Source organism: Diprion similis, chromosome 7 (assembly GCF_021155765.1).
Source record: "Diprion similis isolate iyDipSimi1 chromosome 7, iyDipSimi1.1, whole genome shotgun sequence".
Classification (NCBI taxonomy): Eukaryota; Metazoa; Arthropoda; class Insecta; order Hymenoptera; family Diprionidae; genus Diprion; species Diprion similis.
Window position 1 is genome coordinate 2,050,909 of NC_060111.1, and position 22,552 is coordinate 2,073,460.

Sequence of the window (22,552 nt, forward strand, 5' to 3'; positions counted from 1 at the left end):
GATGGCGCCACTACCGGCTCGTCGCCATAGACTTATAGATAGAATGCGCGGCTTGAAACCGCAATTCGAAAAGGAGAGAACAGCTAGAGTCGGACCTCTCACTTTAATCGGTAACTGATGTGGGGAAACACGTAGTCTCATCCAAGTATACTTCCCCGCTTGCCCTGTTGCTTTCCTCGTCTGGCGACTGCTTCCCACTTTTTCGATCGTGTAACAGAGAGACCCGGCTCCAGCTGTGGTCTCTCTGTCTAATTGTGTCTAATTACGGCTTCAGCTCGATGCACACAGTGCGCAATCTATCTCTATTATAAGTCTATGTTCGTCGCGTACTTCACGCTCTATTTTTCGCGGTCAATGACGCACGATGTGATTCAAACTTCGCCTTGCAGTTCCCATATCGGAAATCACTGGAAATCGACCTTTGTGCATGTGACTCTATACTCTTCGTATGACGCAAACGTCGCAAATTTTGACTGCGAAAACCAATAGATATAGAAGCATTTTATGCTTCGAAATTATGGAAATTATATGTATTTCTAAACGGTAATTATTCAATTGCATGGAATTTTTTCTATCAAATCGTACATGTATACTTTCAACCGAAACTAAGGATATCGCTATATAGAAATCAACTATCGTTGACATTGTTATTAGCAAATGATTAGACCACTTGAAGAAAGTTCCTTCAGATTCCTTGCTGGCGCTCCATATTCCTGTAGGTCGCGTTTCGCGACTTGAACCGAGACAGCAATAAGTACTAAATAAATTATCAGTAGTTTCAAGGCTGTATTTATGTTGTAGGTATATGCATAGCTGCAGGCTTTCGTCGTCACAGTTTTCTCCGATCGAGTCGGATTTGGCAAGGTCCAGATATCCCCCAGCATCCGACAGGTCTCTCGCGGCAGCGTATTCCGCGAAACCACATCTCCCACCAGGAATTTTACGCGCGGTTCCACGGTGTGATATCATTATGCGTGTACACACGTATATCCACTTATACACAAACATCTTTTGTGTACATTTTTGCATACATAGACTGTATAATACGTTCGTATAGAAAGACACACGCAGGCGGATATACGGGTCCATAAATATCTTACTATCTTGTTGTATTTAGTCAGACCAGACCGTCTTTGGAGATCTGCACATTTCTGGGACCATATAGGTGAGCTTGTCTCCCGGCAATCCGCGTGGGTCGCACTGACTAGCCTACCTACGCTTACACTACGCGATTCGTGTTGGAAAAATAAGGCAGCGAGTCCATAACCGAAGTACATATCCAACTCTCAGGTGTGTCTGTTTTTTTTTCCAGATCACGGCATATTTCGGTAGAGCACAGAACAAATGATTTCAAAATTTTACGGAAGTATCATAACGCATAACGCATGTCACTGTATTGTAATTATATGTATATATGCCCACGATACAAGCACCGGAGACAAAACAATTAACATATGTCTTCGTTGTACTTGAACTAACGTAGGCACTACAGCTATACTACAATTGTATAAGTTTTGTATATAGAAGTTACATACACAACCGCAGTATTATACATGTGTATATAAAATAAAACGTGGCCGAGTCTCGCGACGCAGAATATATCCTCAGATCTCAAGGTACATTCCTGACCTCTTGACCCATTTTACCTCCTCGTCATCGGTGCCACAGCCTGAGCACAAGATACCTACGCGGGCCTCGACTCTTGACTCTTAACTCTCAACTCTTAATTCCTGACTGTTGAATCCGAGCGGAACTTGGTACCGTATTACATACACGTATAAGGTACACACTATACATATAGGCATACGTGGGATATACTGTAGACGGCCTTTGCCGACCCCGATATATCCGCAACATTCGGACTTGTCGCCGTTTGATACGGAGGCTCAGGCTGCAGCAGCTAGTATAACTGACATGAGTTTACCTGTGTACCCGAACGCTGACCACCACCACGCGACCGCCATCCGCCAGCACCGTTGTCGACGAGGCTCGATCTCAAATCTCCGAGTCAGTAGTTCCCAGTGTCACATCCGAGTCGCACATGCCTCATACCTGATGCACTGTTCACTGTTTTTTTATATACGCTGCAGGTGCGCGCCAAGTCACTCTTAACGTCTGCGGTTTCATTCAAATTGTTCGAACAGACCGACCTGCGCGGTAGATCGTCGTTTCTGCAGCGCTTCGTGGTTCGCGGTCAAAGTATCGCAGTGGCAGTTTATACCGCACGACACGCAGCCCCTTCGGAGGTGTTTTCGATATCGCGTTGAGATATTCGCCCTGATTGAATACCATACCTACCTGCAGTGAATATATCCGCGGTGCAGTGCAGTTTCAAGAAATTTCTCCCGTAAAACGTCTCGCCACTTTTTACTTCGCACCTTCGCTCACCTACTTTATGCGAGGATCGTACTCAAGATGACTGATCGGATTCCAGCATCTACGACGTTATTATAATAGTTATCGTATTAGGAGGAAGAAAAGGAAGAAGAGATTCGACCGGTAACCGATTCGCGTCAAAATCTCGCTCAGAGATCACCCGTGAGTTTTATACTTTTTAAACATCAATAATACGCATACGGTTTTTTAATCATTATACTCGTATTTTTCACCGTACTTACGTATAACACTTGTTTTTCATTTCCTTCGTAGACACGCGCGAATAGTTTAAATTGCACTCGGCAGGCGGTATATACCGCGAACCAGTAATATTATATAACGGAGCGCGAGTGCGATGGGAACGTGGGAAGTGGCAGGCTAAGAATTTGCACAGTGCATATTATAATGCGGTATACACATGTCACAGGTATTATGCATACATAAGGTGTACCGCAGAGGCAGCTCAGTGTTCGCGGTGTCAATTTTCGCCCGCAGACCCAAGGAATGAAATTTTGCAAGCGTGCACGCGCGCGCATTTATAGGTATATACCTGCAGGCATATCATGTCTATATATCGTAACGAGATGCGTTAATTCCCGTATTCGATTTTTGCAAGTTTTTCCGTTTCTCCCGTTCGGTATACAATCTTTACATCAACGATTCTGCATTTCACACTTGCGCACAATTCGCACCACGCTTATATCAGCCGTATTATTTGCCGCGGAAAATACCCGAGGAACGTCAAATGATCGTGCCGCTCCCACCGATTTTCATTCAAAATGGTCACACAGCCTTGGCGAACAAGCGTCACGTGGTATCCTCGTATAGCCACCCACGATTGCGCCTATAAGTCTCGTGTCATAAAGCGTTCAAATCTCTCATTATACAGTAAAAACAATAAGGTAATTATATATAATTTCATTGCCTTCGTAGGGAACAATTATTTCTTCATATAACGTCGCGTGTGTAGAAAATAAAGGAGAACCAAGGCGAAACAAAAAAAAAAAAAAAAAAAAAAAACGAGCACTAAATCGGCAAGTTTCAAATATAAATTCATATTCCTATATATACATAATATTATAGTATATTCTTTGACGCAAGACAAGAAACGTATTGCATTATAATATTCCTGTCCAAATACAATCCCACATAGTCAATTATACGCAGCATCAGAAACCTCGCGGAGGTCAACAACAAATTTGTCACCTGCCTATACATAGGAGGTCTAGCTTTTCCTATGACAGGCTTACGCAAATATTGCGTCTGCGCGCATATAGATTAAATAGATATATACCTACCTACATGTGTATGTAGGTATGCGTGCATACGTCAAGCACACGCACGTGGATTCTTATACGCGTGTTTGCATTGGAAACACTTGTAGAGTCGTGCACGCCCGTTTTAGCGATCACCACTTCGCATCATCGTGCCTATATAGGACCAATGTTTTCACGCTTACATATATGTATATATATTATACATATACATACACTCATGTAGCTCGTCCTTCGACTTCCGTGCGAGGATCCCCGCACTCGCCCATAATGACGCGAATAAGCAATGATCGCACGCCTATAAAATATGAATTCACAAATCATGTATTGTACGCATAGCTGTGGTTATCGTAGAGAATGGTGGGGGTAATCGAACTGAATTTATAGTTTAAAAAAATTTTTAAACCGAAGTATGAAGCAACAAAAGTATAGAAAGGTCAGAAGATAAAATGCCGAACTGTAGAATCATCAGAATTCATCTCGATAATATAGAATCGTATACAGATTCCCGATCTTGTCTTTCTATATTTCGACTTTCTATATTCTTCAATTTTCTATACTTGGACTTTCCACATTTTAAAATTCTACTTATGATTTCTAATGAGAGTAATTCTACTCTAGATGAAAATTCCATGATGCCATGAAAATTCGATATTATTCTGGTCCTTCGACCAATCGGTAGGAATAGTTTTTTTTTTACTCCTACTCGTAGAGACTGTGCGTTACTTGACAATGACAGACGTATACATTATACACTGGGATTCGAATTTTTCGAAACATCGCGCTAACTATATACAATAATAATACCCAGCTTATCTTATCGCTCTGCATTTTTTCCTCTTCTTCCATATACATGTATTAAAATAAAAAATTTCTTCCGTGTAGGCGGACTATCATATTATACGTACATAAGGTCTGTCCATATTTGAATACACAGATAGATGTATACATATATATATATATAATATATGGGTATACGCGCATCATTGTGATGGTAAAAACTAGTTTTATAATCGTAATGAAATTGTTTTGTATTATAGGCACGGGCTTTGCAGCTCGCAGCTCTACAGTATCAAATGCTATGGAGGTGATTTCAACGCGGCGATACGAAGCCCGGCCCGCAGCCGTGGCGTCAGTCACTGCAAACGTGAGTTTTCTCGTACACAGATGACTTTTCCCATAATTCTATACCTGCTCTACAGTCATCAAGGTGGAAAAAAATCACAATTGTGTATCAAAATATTTAAAATTATGACAAGGTCGTATCGATATTTATGGGGATTGAGGTGCGTTATGTCCCATGAAGAAGGAAGCACAGATTGAATGACATTTTATAAGTTTGATTTGCAGTAAAGTTTTTAAAGTTGATAAACAATTGTAATACATCTGGAAATTTTTTTTATAGAGAATAAATTATGCGACTCACGTTTTAATATATATTACATTCACAACATGTGTTTTATATACATATATATATATATATATATATATATATATATATATATATATATATATATATATATATATATATATAACCAGCTTTTCTACACGGATATATTAACTCTTGGGACATTCATCGACGATGATGTCACTCTGAATATTATGCCTGGTTATAGGTGAAACGTTTAGACTTAGATCATCTACACAGGGCTGCAGGCTATTTGTAATCAGAATTCGAGTTGTAAAATACCTGCAAGTTACATGACATGACGCACGTTTCATATTTATCGAAAATTAATCGTAAAAGCAATAATTTTTATTTTCTGTATATTACTCGTGAGGCGTATGAAAAAAAAATATGAATCATAATTATTTTCGTTCTGAATTATATAATCGTATAATTATTTTTTTCAGATCGATCATGAAAATGCAGTTGCGACAGTCAAAGAAGGTGGGTTTTATGTTTTAAGTGAAATTTATATAGATTTAATTATACTATTCTTGTAACTAAACGGTATATAGGAAAAACCCACTGATATGACATTATACATATATTTCTATACTTGGTAGGAAAATAACTCAATGATGTTTGGATTTTCACCATTTCTCCAGAACTACACGCGCAGCAGCTATATATGTAAACATCTGATTTCTTGCGGCCCTTTCCTTAAGGAGAAAGCCAAGCCGTGTGGTTCTGTTATATCTATATATGTATATATGTATCATTGAAAGCCGGTCGCGGGTACCGTTTGATTGATTTGTGGACATATATGATTTTAGACCCGGTGCAGATATTGCATCTATACCTATATCTATACATATAATACCTACATTCGAATGTTTGCACATTATACTTACAAACGCAGCAGCGTTTCACCGCGAATAGGCACGAGCCGTGTCGTCGTGAGACGATTAAGTGTATTTTACAAACTGCAAGAATTAGAAATTGATGATAATTACAGAGGAATGGGAGACGAGAAAAAAGAAGGAGATCACGACCACGCGGCAGATCGAGACCCGGGTGAAACGGCAGGTTGTCCTCGAGGACGGCGAGGTGGTCGTCGACTCGGGACCGGTCGTAACTACGAATACCACCGAGGACGTGGAACAGCAGGAGCACACGACCCACGAGGTGGGTGGTTTTATACGCTTTACAGAAATCCGTGAACTACCCCTGGGGGAGGGGGAACAACAAGTGGATGACCATTCAACGCGTGTAATTTCAGCGCAAGACTGCCGGTGATGAGCCGAAAGAGATCGAGTGGTCCGAGGATCGTGCAGGTCACGAATCGTCCGGAGCTCCGAGTATATTGCAAAAGGAATCTAACGAGACGGTGGTCAGGAGTAGGGAAGAGATCGAGGAACGCCTCGAGACCGAGGACCGTCAACAGCTAGGCGACATCTCCGACGAGGTAACACATACACCACCAACGACTATTCGTTGCTTTGTAGATTTTAGAGTTACCAGGTATGTATGATGAGAATGAATGAATGAATGAATGAATAAATGAATCCTACGCGAGATGGCAACAGCAATTAAAAATTAAACAATTACATATTCTTTGGCCAATTGATTAACCAAAGCATTATTGTTTCTCGATCCACATATGGTAGCTAGTCTGTATAAGTATAATATAGGAATATAATACCCGGTATCGAATTGTCACAGTGCAAAGTGAAAGCTCTTGTCTATAATAACAGCCAACATAAAGCTTGAAGCAATTTGAAAACTTGAACGCGGCATCTATTATACGTTGATATTTAACAATTATACGTCGATCGACGCAGATTTCCGTGCAATAAAATATCTGTCTTTTTCTCGCAAGTTTTCACCGTCGACATTCGTATCATCAGTTATTACAGCGCTGCTGGTATAATCATCGTGTGGAATCGGTGACACGCCACATATATACCTAGTATGTATATGTGAGGAACGAAACACGTACAAGGAACTCTGGATCTTTTTCTCTCCGTTTTTCTCCCTCTCTCTCTCGTTCTCTCTCTCCCTTCACTTGATTCTTCGCGGTAGTCTCGGGATCAGTCTCGCGAGTCTGCGAAGGCGCCGAGAGTCAACAACGCGTTAGTTGTTCCGTGGGGTCGCGTACTGACCAAAACTGATATATTAACTGTGAGTTTAGATTACGACCTTATCGCGATATTACGTAGACGATACAACTTCCTCCGAAAATCGGACCGACGGTGGGACTGGTTCGCCGGCTCCAGCATCTCTACATTCGTGTACAAAACCAAGCCATTCACCGGTGGAGCATGACCTGCGACTGGCACCAGCTGCCCACCAAGAAACATCACATCGAAACGATTTTCCAATAAAAAGTGATTCGCAGAATCCTAGGTATCTGGTCTGATCAATGAATCGATTGTAAAATTGGAGGCAATTATTCTTTAAATATGCAATATTCGTTGAAGCGCTTATTACGATCGGTCTCTTCTTCTATATCGTCGTATATTTGCGGACACTCGTACTTGTAGATTCATAAATACAGATCGGTGTACGCGTTCGTGTATATAATATGCCAGCTCTGTTTAACAAGAACTGCGCGCAAGATGTGACGAATTTGATTTACAATTAGAAGAGGGCTCGTTCATCGCTGTGCGGGTGATCATCATCATTTTTCCCCGCACGAGTGGTCCAGATTCTTGTCTCCTGATCATCTCTGCCGGTTTTTAGGAGTTCAAGGACGCGGTTGATCGCCAGCTGTAGTCGAGCTGGTCCGAGGCGTAGCTCCGATGTCATCGCCCCCGATTCTGCAGGCGATTCTCTCGTCTTGAACTGCTCGCAGTATATATATTACCCTGTTGCACGGTCCGATCACCTCATCACCTCGCGGTCACGTTCCGCGTATAGATTCTACTCCGTGTTCGATTTTATCCGAAATACACGATTCTTGAACGATGCCAAGTGCACAGGCTGATTCGAATGATAATAAATTTGGTGCTTATTGCGCCCAGAGAAGCCTGCAGTTCATCTCCGAAAAATCGTAATCTGCATGAAATTATACTCCGATTTTCTGGCGTGGGTCGGAGTAGTACGTTTGGAAAAAGTCCTGAATCCGTGTGAACTAAAAGAATTTAAACAAACGTTTGTAAGTGGTAATTTGTAACGGTATATTCATTATAACTCTTGAGAGGCCGTTCGTTTACGCGAGTGAATTTATATGCACATCTTATATTGCTACAATCGTTGTTTACAGCATGAATTGTCCTCAATTACTCTGTCGTTATAAATTTAAAAAAGTAAGAAAGTCTATAGCCGAGGAATAATTAGTAGATACACCTTAATAGCTATCGAATTCATAGATTGTATAACGTGATGCATGTATCCGATCTACTACTACTGCACAGCATACTTATATTTCTATGCGAATCGAAAGCAGGTGCGCGGCTTAACGAATGACCTTTCTTTTGCGGCTCACCTTTCTGCAGATGCAAATATTTTCGCCGAAGTGAACGCTCGTGTCTATCGACAGTATTGCGGGATTAGAACATTAAATGAATTATTTTTCTATGATACCGTGATTGTATTTATTCATAGTATTTATCATCATAGTTATATGCTTTTAGTGTGAATTGAGATGCAATTATTGTTTGCTTGAAGTTTTACCAATTTCTTTGTATTTTGTACCCCCAGGTTTATTTGAAAGCGGTTCAAAACAACAAAGGAGACTTGAGGGTTGCTTTAGCGGAATCATCAAAGCAAATTGTACCTGTAACTGGACCACGTGTGGTTCAGCACACGACGAGGAGTAATAAAGTAACGGACACAGAGAACAAACTACAGAAGAGTCAAATTCAAGCCGATGGTCGTATCGTTACTGAAACTAAACGTACCGTAGAACACGAGGAGGTATGCGACCAGTTAATATATTGCAATTTGATAACTTGCAGCAAGTTTTTTCGATCTCTAGAAATGATTAATATCTCGGTTACAGGTAAATGACGACGAGGTGCCGGATGATAAAGGGGCAGAAGATTATGGGGATGATGAAACGGAAGTGAGGAAAGAAGGCTCTCACAGGTTTTTAAAACAGAAAGACGAAGAGCTGGTTGACTACGTCTCAGGTGGAGAAAGAGTCGCTCGTGAGATGCGATACGTCTCTGAAAACACTGAGGGAGAAAGGACAGGAGATTGGCCTCCGGTTCCTACAACGATGCGGACCACACGCCTCCACAAACACTCTGGTACTCACAAAAATTACACTCTTGGTATTCGAAATTACAGAGCTTAAATTTTTCTCGGAATTGAAATAAGAAGTTTCCAGGTCTTCCAGAAAATATGCCTATCAACCGTAAAGATGCGCTGACCAAAAAGCCTCTGGACTTGGAAGAGGAGGATGAAGCGAGGAAGGTGGAGACATCAAAGTGGCTTGAGAGCCACTTTGGAAGCGAATCTCGCTCCTCTCATGGCTCCCTCGACTTGGACGATCCGCCTGTTCAAACTGGAACCAATACGAGCTTCATTAATGTAACCATGAAATCTCTACCGATGTCTCCATCGAGAGATCGGGACAATGGCTGGGACAGAAATCACCTAAACACATCGTACTCTAATCATCAGCAGACTCCGACCAAGAAGGCGGATAGGCGAGACTCGAATTCTTCAGCTGGATACTATCATGGGATTAGCGAATGGTCTGAAAGATATCAGAACCAAAACATATCAGGTTGGTGAATACGATAATTTAAATTTTTCGATTTTTGTGCACATGTTAACGATACATTGTTGATTTTGTTTTTAGAAAAGCACAACTTGCAGGTATCCAATACGTCAATGAACTCTTATCCGGATAATGGCCGAAGCAACGGATATCAAGAAACTGGTAGAAATCCGGTTGATTGGACATATTCAAACAGCTACGGATCGTCGCGTCACCAGCATCAAGAATCGAGGAATAAAATTGAGCTGCAGGATACACCGGAAGCTCCTTCACCTCCATTGCGTCGGAGAGCTAGAGAACAAGTAATCAGCTCGTCAATAAATTTCTCCCTGATGAGTTTCAAGAAAACAAAATAACAGCGCGTATTTTCTAGCTCTTGGCCAGACAAGAAGAAAAAAATCAGAATATAGGACGAGTAGGGAGTCCAGTTAATGTTGTACAACGAACATGGGAAAACCGGAGCCGTGCCATACAAAAAGAAGAATTTGCAACCCACAGCGACAAGATCCCGAGCCCTAAAATCTCCAGTGGGTCTCGTTCTACATCACCAATTCCAGTTCAGCCTCCACCAAATCAAGTGAAGAAAGCCATACCTCCACCAGTCAACACTCGGACGCCAAAAGGTGATGTTTGAATCGAGTTGATTAGAAGAAAAGTTATTTTGTAAATGTACTTACAGAACTCATGTCTAAAGAAAGAATCTCTGTTCTTAGCATCAAGCAATTCGAAATACAAGATTGGCGAGTCTTTTCGAAAGCTGGTAGGCAAACTACGATCAGCGAGCTCGGAGAGGAAAAACAAACGAAACAATACAGCTTCGTCTGTAACACAGACTGACCACACATCAACCTATCTTCAGTATAATGTTATTGATAAAAATATACCTCTGGTGACTGAATCAGATTTAGAAAACAAACCACCGGAACGACCACCGCGATCCCCAAAAGCAGCTAAAGCTCATTGGCAGCAATCGAATGAAGGAGGTCCACCTGTCCAAAGATATTACTTGGGTGAGGATCCATTCGGAGGAAGCATTTATGGACGTGAAATGGGATACAGCGGTTCCAAACCTACAAGCAGACATCATCAACAGTCAAGTCGACAAGATACTGAGCCAAGGTAAGCATCACTCTGATATTTTTCGTAATTTGTGCATCAAGCCAGAAACATTTGAGGAAAATATTTAGCGTATGCGATGACTTGAGAATTACATATTGTGTAGAGCCGAGCCTGCAAGTTCTATTGGTCGATTCAGCAAGTCTACAAGTCGATTGGCAAATGAGTATGACAGAAATGAACAGTTCCGGAGCACACAGACTCTGCCACGGAAGTTGCATACTCAAAGTAGGCAACCATATGCATCGTCCTCAACACTGACGCGGCCCCGCCCCAATCAAAGACAGCAGAAATCTCAATCTCCACCAGCGATAACACACTCAATAAATAATAATCGGCAATATGGAAGTATGATAAATATTTCTATCAAGAACACAGTGACTTCGTCGAAGTTAGCAGCAAATAATGCAAGCCCAGTGCCAAGTAAACCTGAAAGAACTTATAAATCGTCATTATTGAGAAGCAAAAGCTTCAATGTCGAAGCAAATCGAGAAGCAAACGATCCTTCTGTTCCCTACAAATCGAATTTACAACTTAATCGTCTGGACGAAACTCCACCACTAAAAAGTCCTGGAATTTTGGCAAGCATAAGTCGTAGTAATCGAGATTTATTCAAGGCAGCAAAATATGAATACTGATATTTTGCAGTTACAAGATGATACTTTGACTGCCGAAAGATTAACTTCCAATGACGATTTATTTGCCATTAAAAACAAATTACTGTCTCTCTATATATCCCAGAGATGAATGAAATTTCATGCGTAATGTAGTGACTGTTATATAACCAAAATATATGTAAACATATACAATTTGTAAGAAAACTGTAGATAAATATTGCTACTGTAAGAAATGAGTTTCGTTTTAATTGTGTATGCCAGAGTAATTTTTTATATTACGATTTGGCACCATGGTTCTCGCTACATCATTAGTATTTTTAGCTCTCGATCAGAACAATAGCTCAGGCAAATGATTGATGCAATTTGGCTTGAAAGATCATTCTAATAGGATTAAATTTACGCTTTGCAACTGATCAATTACAGAAGTAACGCCACAGATTTAGATAATTGTAAGTTCGTAAGTATAGTCAAGCGACAATAATGTAATATTTTTTTGTTACACAATAATAATGTTTAAAGTATTTAGAATTGAAGGATTAACATAGTTGCTGAATAATTTACATAAAAGATGTGTGGAGAAATTGGGTACTGTAACAATAGCTTTTGTTCTGAATCCAAGTCTCTTTAGTAAATGAACAGTATCAATGCATGCACGATAAATTATTTCTACTTTGTTGTATCTTCACATTAGTCGATATTCGTTTTTAGTAAGAACTGTATTTCATGACCAAGCCAATACTCAATTAATAATAGCAAGAAATGTAACGACCGTCATTGTGTATAGATATATTCACCCAATATCGATACATACTCGGATATCTTTAGATATATCAATTGTGTACTAACCAAATTTTTAAATTATTAATCATGTACTGTGTTTAATACTCGTAATATATGTCATATCAAATTGCAATATCAAAGGCTACTCTATATTACGTTTAGTTGTAGACATCCAATTTCATGATTCATTGAATATTTCTTGGCGTAATAGTAAAATAAAAGTGAGAGTAACGAATTATTGGTGAAGTTATTCTCTAATAATTCCAGTTTCAATATCTTTCAATTGAAATGACTAAATGCAATTAATATGAAGTGGTTTGATAGGTTTTTGAAGAGAAATATGTATCTATGTACAGACCGAGTATATGTACAACATAATAAGTCAATAAAATATTCAATATTTTTTTTACCTTCAATCTTTTCTCAAACTTGTAATCATCTTACACCTGAACGTGTTGGTTTAAGGCAGTATAGTAGCTCATTAGGTGGCCTTTTTTTTCTTTGGACTGCCTCCAGACAAAAGATTAAATTTACGGATCGCAAGAGTTAAATTAGCGGCATTGACCAAGTAAGTACTAACGCAGACGACGCATATGTCCTGCAACTTGTAGAGGATAACGGCGAGATAAACTGATCCCATGTTTGCCAGGACCCCCAAAATCAAGAGCATTGTAGTTGCAGCCAGCGTATTGGAAACACCTGTGAAGAAGGAAAGCGCATAATAATTTTCAGCATCTACTGATTTGCAATAAGTTTGAATGATATAGAAATGCCAATGCGTCTCGTTTTTAGACCGAAAAAACAGATTTGAAAAAAAGCATACTTAGTACTGCGAAATTCACGAAAAAGACCAGTCCATAGACACTGTTGGGAAAATAGAGCGGCGAACTCTTTGGAATGATGCCAAATCCTTTTCCATATCTGAAAAACCATGAAAAATTTTACAAATGTGCTTAAAGGTTAATACACATTGTCGAAATTTTACTAATCGTTAATATTAATTGCAACGTGGGTTGGTTATCACTATAGACAGATAAAAGAAACAGTTGAGGAGAATGAAACATTTTTCAAAATAGCAATATGCAGTCAACTTCAGTTCAGCAATGCGATAATGACAATGATTTCTGTGGGGAAAGTTATAACTACACGTTGGGTCATGAACTTTGATGCGATAATTCTGTGTGAACTGTCTATCACCAGACAAATGGAAAAAACAGTTGAGAAGAATAAAAAATTTTTGGAATAGCAACCTGCAGCCAACTTCAATTCGACAACGCGATAATCACCTTGATCTCTGTGAAGCAAGTTAAAACCTAGGCGAGTCATGAATTTTGATGCGATGATTCTCAGACGAATGACGTGAAAATACTCACTCAGACATGAAGGCTTTGGTGCAACTGATATGTTCGCTGATATCACACATGGCTTCGTATGAACTGTCGTGTTCCTTCGATGTCTCAACGACGTACGCATAATAGGATAATGCAAATCCAACAACGCACGATGACACTATCCCCGCATTTATTTTACCCGCCGAGTTGAACACCATGTTTGAATTTCGAACGTATGTACACTACACGAGTGTATCGACAGTTGACCGTCTACACAAACCGCCGCCGTCGCTGTGAGCAAAGTACGTCGACGAAATGCGGCGAGATATGAAATGCGCCCCACCATCGCGATTCGCATTTGCCACGCAGCTACAGGTTGCTTCTCAGATCTGTTGGACACATGCGCCGACTTTGACGTGGATTAAGAAGATTAAAGCAATGGACACAGTGTCATATGTAATAGCGGATTTCATTGATCAATATATGAGTCAATATAACTTCAACCTACTCGCCGCATGGGCGACTATTGAATATTTTAAACTATTAGAGTTTACTCGAGACAGCGCACTGAGCAATTTATTACATGCTCAATGAACATCACCCCGAAATCGTAGTGACATTATTTCAAGGTGAATGTGATCACTTCATTTTAGGTATGTATATTGACGTGAATGAAGAGGCTATTTATAAAAAACTTGAAGTAATAATGATTTAAAATTCACATTAGTCCTTTTTTTTTTATTATTATTGATTTTAATTAACAGAACAATGTAAAATGATAAGTGGAATATTGAGATGAAAAAAAAAAAAAAAAAAAATGCGATTTACACTCTTCACTGATGTCCTTTTTTCAGACTAAACTGTCAAAGCTCCTATTTTTACACAAATTTTATTGAATACATCGAGTATAAATACTTAGAGACATACATCAATCGACTCAGCTTCCTAGAATAATTTTATACTATAATCACGGTTAGATTTACATTTCCATAACCAGATCTTCGGTTTGTCCGTACAGTCATTATAAGTCTTAACGATGTGTAACATTTTTTCATTTTTTTTTTTACATGTACATTATACAATGAAGGATAATTGTCCTTGGCATGGATTTTGAATAGGATAATTATTACTTTATCAGAGAGAAGATGACCTCACTGATAACGAGCAGATTCATTGATAGTAAACAAGTTCATTGATGGTTATATTTAGAAGAAAGTAGAATGATATTTCTGTTTTTTCTTAACTATATTTATGCAACATTTATGGTCATGTAAATTGAATGTAGGAAAAAAAAAATTTTTGTATATAGTTTGCATTATGTTATATTATATTTGTTGCAGGCTTAGAAAATAAAGTTTTGCTTTGTGTTAGGTGGAAAGTTGGTGTTTTTATTCTTGTGGTGCCATTGCTCTCGCCTGCGCCTTCACTCGTTTTTCATATTCCAAACGATTTTGGCTGTAATAATTGAGTTTCAATAAATGATGTTATCATTGTAGACTTGAAAAAAAAAAAACTCTATTAATCTCTCATTGAGTACTCACCAGTAAATAGTGTAAGCTTCTGCTTGGGCGGGATCTTTAACGTTTGGTTCATTGAGTAAATCTTGGATGCCTAGCAAGATTTGCTTGATTGTTATCGCTGGTCGCCAGTCCTTTTCTTCATCTAGGAGAGATAGGCATACAGTACCAGAAGGGTAAACATTAGGATGAAATAGTGGGGGCTCAAATTTGCATTTTGGTGGACTGGAAGGATAGTCATCTTTGAATATCATGCGCAACTTGTATAGCCCGCCTTCCCATGGAGTCTACAAAGAAAATTACCGTCAGATTTTAATAAATTCATGGCAGATTTTTAGGAGATTCTCAATATCTTACAGTTTTCTTTCCAGGTATAGCACATTCCCAGCTCATCAAATTAAGCGTTCCATCTGGATTTTTTGTAGGCCGAGCTACAAAGCCCTGCAAGTAAACAAATAAAATTCAAAATCTGGTCGATTCTGGATGCTTGTAACAAATTTTGAGCATGTGACGCACATCCTTGGATCTCAGCGCAGGTAATTGGACAACTGAAGATACCCAAAAGGAATAATAGTTAGGTTAGGTTATCTGGTTTCAAGAGGAAAATTTTCCTCTTGGAAAATAAAAAAATTTTAAACACTTAAGGTGAAAACTGTGAGATCGACTTGTGCACTTTGTGCATGTGTGTGCGTGTCTATGTTGAAGACAATATTTAATGACATGATTTATGTATTCGGCAGGTTTATTATTCCCTTGTGGCCAGGTAACAACGAGAGGAATCGTTGACTAGGTAAAGTAGTTAACTTGGGATTATCCGAGCGTCCCGGTTTGGTCCGAAAGTCCAATGCAGTAACAAAAGTGACAAGATAATACTTACAAATGGATGGTCTTTCCTCCATGCTTTTCTCTCCTCAGCGAGTCTAGCGATCGCGATGCCTGACATTAATCTGCGAAATTAGTCCAAGCTTAGCAAGGCTCTCCGTGAGCTTAATCGCCTCGGCACGTGGTTATTTTGTTGTAATATTAGCACTTTGGTACACAACACCGTAGGTTCGAATGCCTTGGCACTTCCTATGCCCGAAATCCGAATTTCGCAACGACTCTTTACGCTTTTTAGCGGCAACGACAGATACGATGAACCATGGACAACGCACCGCGTTCCGATTTTCGACGTGCAGTGTGCACATTTTAGCCGCTTTCAAAGCGTTTTCAATTGGCTGCACTGAGTGCGTTTTCCCTAGGCTTACACCTTTGCTATTGGTTGAAAACTAGGGAACCTGACGCAGAGCGCACTCAGGGTAGCCAGTTAAAAACGTATGTGTTTTGTTTGCCACATTTTGAAAATTAAAGATCCGATTGATCAGTATTGAAGAATCATTTGATCGGCAGCTTTGTCCGAACCGTTCCTTTCCGAAAGTTGGGATATAAAACGCACCCATGGCCGTTGACAAATTATCTCTAGGAATCCTGAACGGTGATGCAGATCCTTCGACCGTGTGTAAACTACTTTGGATGAGGAGCGTTTAACACCAGGTTGTGGTTCTCTACTGATTGCATACCCACGGGGAAAAGGTAGGTCAAACGTCAAAAACTATCGTCAAAACTGTCAAGCCGAATGCAAAATAGTGTATGTGATAAATATTTATACGCACTAACATGCGTGCGGATTGGTATAGGCTTTGGTACAAGGATACGCGCTCGTACATAATCATGTATACATAAAATTGTGCATACAACAACACGTATACCTATGAACGTTATTATCGTTTTCTCACTTTGCGATAAGGTTAATTTGAAACTAGTTATATAATTATTCAAGTGAAAATCACTCGATAATTATTATTTATAATATTATATTTTAACACTTATGTATGTTATGATTCCGCGAAGATGTTCAATATGGACATCAATTCGACGCTTTTCTTATGAACATCAAATCAAAAAATTCTCCACCAAGGACATTAAACTTCTCCAGGTTGTAGTCAACAAGTGTCATAGCAAAAGGTTCGTACATTTATATAGAGAAAATTCGTAAATATGATATCGCTAACAATTGATCTCAAGTGGTCTAATAATGGTATTTGGTTTTCATTTATTTCCAGATATATTTATAGCGAACGGTTATTCATTCCTTACAGTGTAAGAATGACCTCGACAACAGTGAAAGGTGAACCTTCTGGAAGAAAAATCCAAAATAAATTGGCATTTGAGAAGTCTCCTTACCTTTTGCAACATGCATCAAATCCTGTCCATTGGTTTCCTTGGGGTGACGAGGCGATCGAAAAGGCTCGGCGTGAAGATAAGCTTATATTTCTGTCAGTCGGATATTCCACCTGTCATTGGTGCCATGTCATGGAGCGGGAATCATTTGAAAATCCTGACATTGCGAAAGTTATGAATCAGTTTTTTGTCAATGTGAAAGTTGATCGCGAAGAAAGGCCCGACATTGACAAAATATATATGACTTTTATTCAAGTAAATATACACAAGTTCATTTAAGAAGTCACTCTATAAGTTATGTTAACGAAAATATCTAAGAGAAATAACTCATTTTCTGCATTAATTTTTTTCAGGCTATTTCTGGACACGGTGGATGGCCAATGAGCGTATTTTTGACCCCTGAATTGACCCCTGTTACAGGTGGAACCTATTTTCCGCCTGTTGACAAGTATGGTCAACCTGGTTTTAAAACTGTATTGACCACTGTTGCACACAAAGTACATATTTAGCGTGTTATTTATTTGTGAAATATTCTATTTTTTCACCAATTTATTCCTAAGTGTTAATATTTCTTGTTTACAGTGGATCGAAAGCAGGAGTGATGTATTAAATTCTGGCAACAGAATCCTTGAAGTATTGAAGCAATCCGTTGGTGCGGAAAGTCTACATAAAGTATGTTTGCTCTAAGGTAGCAACTTGGAAATTTTTGCTGAGTCAAGTTTATTTTCTATAAACAGGAAGCAGCTGAGCCAACAGTTGATTGTGGGTTAAATTGCGTGCAACAATTGGCAGGCAGCTATGATAATGAATTTGGCGGATTTACAGACGCCCCAAAGTTTCCCCAGCCGGTTAATTTGAACTTTCTATTTCACGCATACTCGAGGGATCCGTCAAGCGAATCTGGCAAAGAATGCTTGAATATGTGTCTAACTACTCTTACCAAAATGGCTAATGGAGGGATTCACGATCACGTTGGTCAGGTACAGCTAACCAAAGCTATTTCTAATTAAAAATTTATCGCTTATTAATAAAAAAGAATTATTTTTTTTAACTTTGGGAATAATAATCTTCAGGGGTTCTCACGATACTCTGTAGATGGTAAATGGCATGTACCACATTTTGAGAAAATGTTATATGATCAAGCTCAGCTTCTACGATCCTACACAGATGCTTTTGTTATAACAAAAGATGCTATCTTTGCTGATATTGTCGACGACATCGTCACATATGTAACACGAGATCTGCATCACCAGGTCAGTAGCTACTGAACGGAATAAAAATAAAATGGTACTATCTCCGTTCTTTTTTTCAACCATATGATACATTATTTTCAGGCAGGCGGATTCTACAATGCAGAGGATGCAGATTCCTTACCTTCTCACGATTCTCAGGAAAAAAAAGAAGGTGCATTTTACGTGTGGACTCATGGAGATATAAAAAGTCTCCTTGGCAAACCCATTCCAGGAAAAGAAGACTTGGAATTATCGGATGTGTTTTCTTTTCACTACAATGTTAAGCCTGAGGGGAACGTTGGTCATTCGCAAGTTCGTAAAATCGATTTTTGAACTTGCTATCATTACGTCTCCTTCCTATTATTGTACGAGGACTTGAAAAGTGAATCGTTTTTCTAGGATCCTCACGGAGAGTTGAAGGGACAAAATGTACTGATAGTCTACGGCAGTTTGGCCGAGACTGCTGAACATTTTGATTTAAGTTTAGAAGATGTGAATAAATATTTGCAAGAGGCTCGTGAAATATTGTACCAAGCTAGATTGAAGAGGCCCAGGCCTCATCTGGATGACAAGATAGTTACATCATGGAACGGTAAATATTGAAGAATATCCAATACCTACATTACGGCAAAAAATAAAAATATATATACATACAGGATTAATGATTAGCGGATTGTCACGAGCTGGTTTTGCATTGAATAACAAGAATTACATAGACTTTGCTGTGAAGGCGGCTATTTTTGTTGAACGTTACTTATTCGATGCAGAGAAAGGCTTGTTATTACGTAGCTGTTACAACGGGGGAGGAGGTACAATTACTCAAACGTGAGTCAGTCTGTCAAAAATGTTCTTTGCAATAGAGAAAACACCAACTATCACCTGATGAAAAATAAATATTTAGGAGTGTACCGATAAATGGATTTCACGGTGATTACGCTTTCATGGTCCAAGGATTGCTTGATTTATACGAAGCGACGCTGGACACGCACTGGCTTGAATTTGCTGAAAAATTGCAGGATATACAGGACAATTTGTTCTGGGATCCTGTAGCTGGCGGTTATTTTGCTACAACCGAGGAAGATCGCACAGCAATTCTAAGGCTTAAAGATGGTTAGATCAAGATTGCATGTTAATTGGCGACTAGATGCTAATGAATAATATTACATCCTTACAGATCACGACGGAGCCGAACCGTCGAGTAATTCCATAGCGTGCGGAAATTTGTTACGATTGAACGCCTACCTCGATCATGCGGAGTTCAACGATAAAGCTTCCAAATTACTAATTGCATCCAGAGAATCTCTTACACGTGTTCCCGCTGCTCTACCGGAACTCGTGTCTGCCCTGCTACATTACCATGATTCAATGACGCAGGTGAGTGCATAACGTTTGAGTCATAAGATGTTGGCAAAGTTCTTTGTCACTGAACGAACGCAAACCAGACATTTCATGCCCGACTCTCTGTTTCTTCAAGATCTACGTGGTTGGTAAAAAGGATGCTGCAGATACAATCGAGCTACTCAATGTTATTCGTGAGAAATTTGTTCTTGGACGCATCCTGCTCTTGGTTGACCACGAAGATCCTAACAATATTTTATTTCGCAAGAGCAAAGTTATCCTCAACATGAAGTCTCTCAACAATAGAGCAACGGTCTATGTATGTCATCGTCACGTTTGTTCGCTACCAGTTACAGAACCGGACCAGCTTGCCAGGCTTCTTGACGCAAAACCGTAGATCAACAGTAAGTTATTACCTGAAATTTATGCATATTTATAAATGAATAATGTTGTTACTGTTGTGAATATATATTTACGTATTCGTATGGTATATAAAAGTATTTTGAAAAGTATTTGGTTTTTTGTTACTTTCGCTTTCAGAACTAAAAATAGGTGAATCACGAAACTCAATTATGTAATTTACGTCTAACCTTGACCACAGGAATTAACAGTTTAAAAATAATAACATTGAGACTGTTCAATAGCTGATGGTTTAATTGATAATCACATTTTGATATCTTGTTAAATTCTTTGCTGATTTACAGCTAAATACTAATGTGATTTCAAATAATTTTTAATCAAATAACCAACTGGAATAAGGTGTTAGAAGTTTTTTAAATTATTTATTACATCCTTATGTGATATTTCAGATTCTTTTTATGGCAAATTCGTTATTTAAAATACAAAAACTCGAATGAATTTTATAATTTGCAACTTTTTCACGAGATTCAGTGATCAGACAAATTGTTATTCTGAACATGAACGCTTAATGGATCCCTGCACGTCTAATGTGTTTTATTTCCAACTTTTTTTTATCGTGGAGTCTACAGCCACATTAATCCGCCGATGCTAATCAAAGTTTACTATAAATAAGCGTTACATGTAGAAGACCAGAAATGTATGTATATAATTCAGACGCAAGAATAACTTATATCTGCGTATATCATGTATATCTGCGCCAAAATAAAGAATTTGATATTTTAACGGTTACAGTTCAAATATTTAGGCGTATTATAATGCAAATTTTCTCCATTTTCATTCCTTATTTTGTACGTGCAAATCCTAAGGTATCAGCAATTGATTACGAAATCCTTTGTTAGTTCAAGAATTTGCGGATTACATTGCATGCTCGGTAGTTCTGCACGTGCGGAAATTCAAAGCGGCTAACGTTTGAGCGTTTAAAGACTTAAACTTCGTGTATACATATGCGTATAGCGTTTCCGATTAGAACATGGTCAAGACGTGGTGGTTTATACGGTTCTAAAATTAGGGTGCTTCAACGGGCGCCGTTGCGATGCGCTACAATTTTGTTTATATGACTGCCTCTAGGAAAATATTTTGGGCTTCGTATCATCTTATGGATTGCTGCTGGCTGATGCCGCTGCCGATCCTCGCAATAACATTACGTCTAACGGAAGAAAATGCTTTTGAGAATTACGTGGAAACGATGAGAAGTTAGAATTTTCTGTGATGGACGACGATTCCGGTACAGGATATGAATAGCATTCCTCGAGTCGCGGAATGCAACGTCCGTCGCTTCGAGAAGTCGTTTCAGATCAGAGTGTACGAAAGAAATTTTTCTCCAAAAGCCGAGGCCCTGAAACTAACGAAATTTGAGCTTAATGTTAAATATTATTATCAAAGCGCGTGATAAAAATTCTCTCCAAACGATCGGATTAACTCTATAAAAGAAATACCACCGCGACTTAATTTCTAGGGTGACGTAATGCAGAAACTGTTCTTAGACACGTTTTATTGCGGAATAAATTATTTTCACATCAACAATACGGTGTGTAAACTGGGACTTATTGTAAAAAGCTTGACTTTTCGACCGTGAAACGCGTTTTTATGTATATCCAGGTATTTTAGCGTTCTATAAATACACTTTAACAATGGAGTTTAGGTAGAAACTACCCCTGTAATATTAAAGCGGGAAAAACACATTTCAGAGTCTCCGGCCCCCTTTACTTCACCTACAATCACCTATATAAATGATTTTTGGTAAACCTTTAGCTAAAATCGATCGCGTACTCTCCTTCTTTTTGTAATCAGCAAAATGCATTATCGCGTACACTCTCCTTTTATACAAGCTTGAGATTAGAATCCGTGTTTAATATACAGCTTGATTCTCCAGCATTATAATCTGCATATGAGTCAGAATTTTCTCCAAAAGTAGGTAAATGGGATAAGCGACATTGTATACAAAATCCGTGAAGCTAGATGCATGAGGGGGGAGGAAAGGGTAAAAGCTTTACTCGTAGAGGATGCGGCGCGTAGCTCCAGAGACCTCGGGTGAAATGTACGCTTATACACGCATGCATACATATTACACACGTACGTTCACAGCTGGGGATATAAAAGCGGCCGTGGAATATCGTGAAATGGTATGTGTTTATGCAGGGTGGATATGTCGGTCAACGTATCCTAACGCATTTATACATATATGCATGTATGTAGGTACGTATGTACGTAGAGA

The 22,552-nt window shown here is 39.0% G+C and overlaps 4 protein-coding genes across 14 annotated transcripts; 2 read left to right on the top strand and 2 right to left on the bottom strand.

Annotated features, from left to right (window-relative positions):
• The first annotated feature begins 1,584 nt into the window (after positions 1-1,584).
• Positions 1,585-12,692, top strand: LOC124407853. Of its 5 annotated transcripts, none has more exons than XM_046884396.1 (12): positions 1,585-1,616; positions 4,691-4,797; positions 5,505-5,541; positions 6,053-6,222; positions 6,317-6,502; positions 8,740-8,955; positions 9,041-9,290; positions 9,371-9,772; positions 9,848-10,068; positions 10,140-10,389; positions 10,480-10,885; positions 10,989-12,692. In XM_046884396.1, exons 2-12 carry the CDS (start codon positions 4,732-4,734, stop codon positions 11,518-11,520), a joined length of 2,736 nt encoding a protein of 911 aa, XP_046740352.1. In that variant the 5' UTR covers positions 1,585-1,616; positions 4,691-4,731; the 3' UTR covers positions 11,521-12,692. The 5 variants fall into 5 exon arrangements, with proteins under 5 accessions (XP_046740352.1, XP_046740349.1, XP_046740348.1 ...); XM_046884393.1 differs by lacking the exon at positions 1,585-1,616 and adding an exon at positions 2,000-2,543; XM_046884392.1 differs by lacking the exon at positions 1,585-1,616 and adding an exon at positions 2,000-2,538.
• LOC124407860 (vitamin K epoxide reductase complex subunit 1-like protein 1) lies at positions 12,002-13,925 on the bottom strand. The gene is made up of 3 exons (XM_046884411.1): positions 13,653-13,925; positions 13,103-13,200; positions 12,002-12,978 (listed from the first exon to the last, which is right to left on the bottom strand). Exons 1-3 carry the CDS (start codon positions 13,826-13,828, stop codon positions 12,761-12,763), a joined length of 492 nt encoding a protein of 163 aa, XP_046740367.1. The 5' UTR covers positions 13,829-13,925; the 3' UTR covers positions 12,002-12,760.
• LOC124407854 (spermatogenesis-associated protein 20) lies at positions 12,298-21,066 on the top strand. Of its 6 annotated transcripts, XM_046884398.1 has the most exons (14): positions 12,298-12,431; positions 16,993-17,131; positions 17,230-17,602; positions 17,701-17,844; positions 17,930-18,019; positions 18,085-18,327; positions 18,421-18,600; positions 18,682-18,891; positions 18,979-19,171; positions 19,236-19,404; positions 19,481-19,689; positions 19,754-19,953; positions 20,054-20,321; positions 20,458-21,066. In XM_046884398.1, exons 2-13 carry the CDS (start codon positions 16,995-16,997, stop codon positions 20,312-20,314), a joined length of 2,409 nt encoding a protein of 802 aa, XP_046740354.1. In that variant the 5' UTR covers positions 12,298-12,431; positions 16,993-16,994; the 3' UTR covers positions 20,315-20,321; positions 20,458-21,066. The 6 variants fall into 6 exon arrangements, with proteins under 6 accessions (XP_046740354.1, XP_046740353.1, XP_046740357.1 ...); XM_046884397.1 differs by having other exon boundaries at positions 20,054-21,066; XM_046884401.1 differs by lacking the exon at positions 12,298-12,431 and adding an exon at positions 16,682-16,699 and having other exon boundaries at positions 17,018-17,131; positions 20,054-21,066.
• Positions 14,483-16,304, bottom strand: LOC124407861 (SUMO-conjugating enzyme UBC9-B). 2 transcript variants are annotated; one of them, XM_046884414.1, is made up of 5 exons: positions 16,173-16,304; positions 16,005-16,074; positions 15,485-15,568; positions 15,152-15,414; positions 14,483-15,065 (listed from the first exon to the last, which is right to left on the bottom strand). In XM_046884414.1, the coding sequence occupies exons 2-5, from the start codon at positions 16,068-16,070 to the stop codon at positions 14,999-15,001; spliced, it is 480 nt and encodes a 159-aa protein (XP_046740370.1). In that variant the 5' UTR covers positions 16,071-16,074; positions 16,173-16,304; the 3' UTR covers positions 14,483-14,998. The 2 variants fall into 2 exon arrangements, with proteins under 2 accessions (XP_046740370.1, XP_046740369.1); XM_046884413.1 differs by having other exon boundaries at positions 16,005-16,295.
• Positions 21,067-22,552: the final 1,486 nt, after the last annotated feature.

Bases quoted from the DNA above. Each gene is read 5' to 3' on its own strand.
- LOC124407854 (XM_046884397.1), top strand. From the start codon at position 16,995: ATGTATGTTATGATTCCGCGAAGATGTTCAATATGGACATCAATTCGA. The intron at 18,020-18,084 runs GTATGTTTGCTC...TTCTATAAACAG, and splicing joins GTGCGGAAAGTCTACATAAA to GAAGCAGCTGAGCCAACAGT. The intron at 19,405-19,480 runs GTGAGTCAGTCT...ATAAATATTTAG, and splicing joins GGAGGTACAATTACTCAAAC to GAGTGTACCGATAAATGGAT.
- LOC124407861 (XM_046884414.1), bottom strand. From the start codon at position 16,070: ATGTCAGGCATCGCGATCGCTAGACTCGCTGAGGAGAGAAAAGCATGG. The intron at 15,569-16,004 runs GTAAGTATTATC...GTTTACTTGCAG, and splicing joins GGAGGAAAGACCATCCATTT to GGCTTTGTAGCTCGGCCTAC. The intron at 15,066-15,151 runs GTGAGTACTCAA...CAATTATTACAG, and splicing joins GAAGCTTACACTATTTACTG to CCAAAATCGTTTGGAATATG.
- LOC124407860 (XM_046884411.1), bottom strand. From the start codon at position 13,828: ATGGTGTTCAACTCGGCGGGTAAAATAAATGCGGGGATAGTGTCATCG. The intron at 13,201-13,652 runs GTGAGTATTTTC...ATGGTTTTTCAG, and splicing joins ACCAAAGCCTTCATGTCTGA to ATATGGAAAAGGATTTGGCA. The intron at 12,979-13,102 runs GTATGCTTTTTT...CCTTCTTCACAG, and splicing joins CGTGAATTTCGCAGTACTAA to GTGTTTCCAATACGCTGGCT.
- LOC124407853 (XM_046884391.1), top strand. From the start codon at position 2,782: ATGCGGTATACACATGTCACAG. The intron at 4,798-5,504 runs GTGAGTTTTCTC...TATTTTTTTCAG, and splicing joins TGGCGTCAGTCACTGCAAAC to ATCGATCATGAAAATGCAGT. The intron at 5,542-6,052 runs GTGGGTTTTATG...TGATAATTACAG, and splicing joins AGTTGCGACAGTCAAAGAAG to AGGAATGGGAGACGAGAAAA.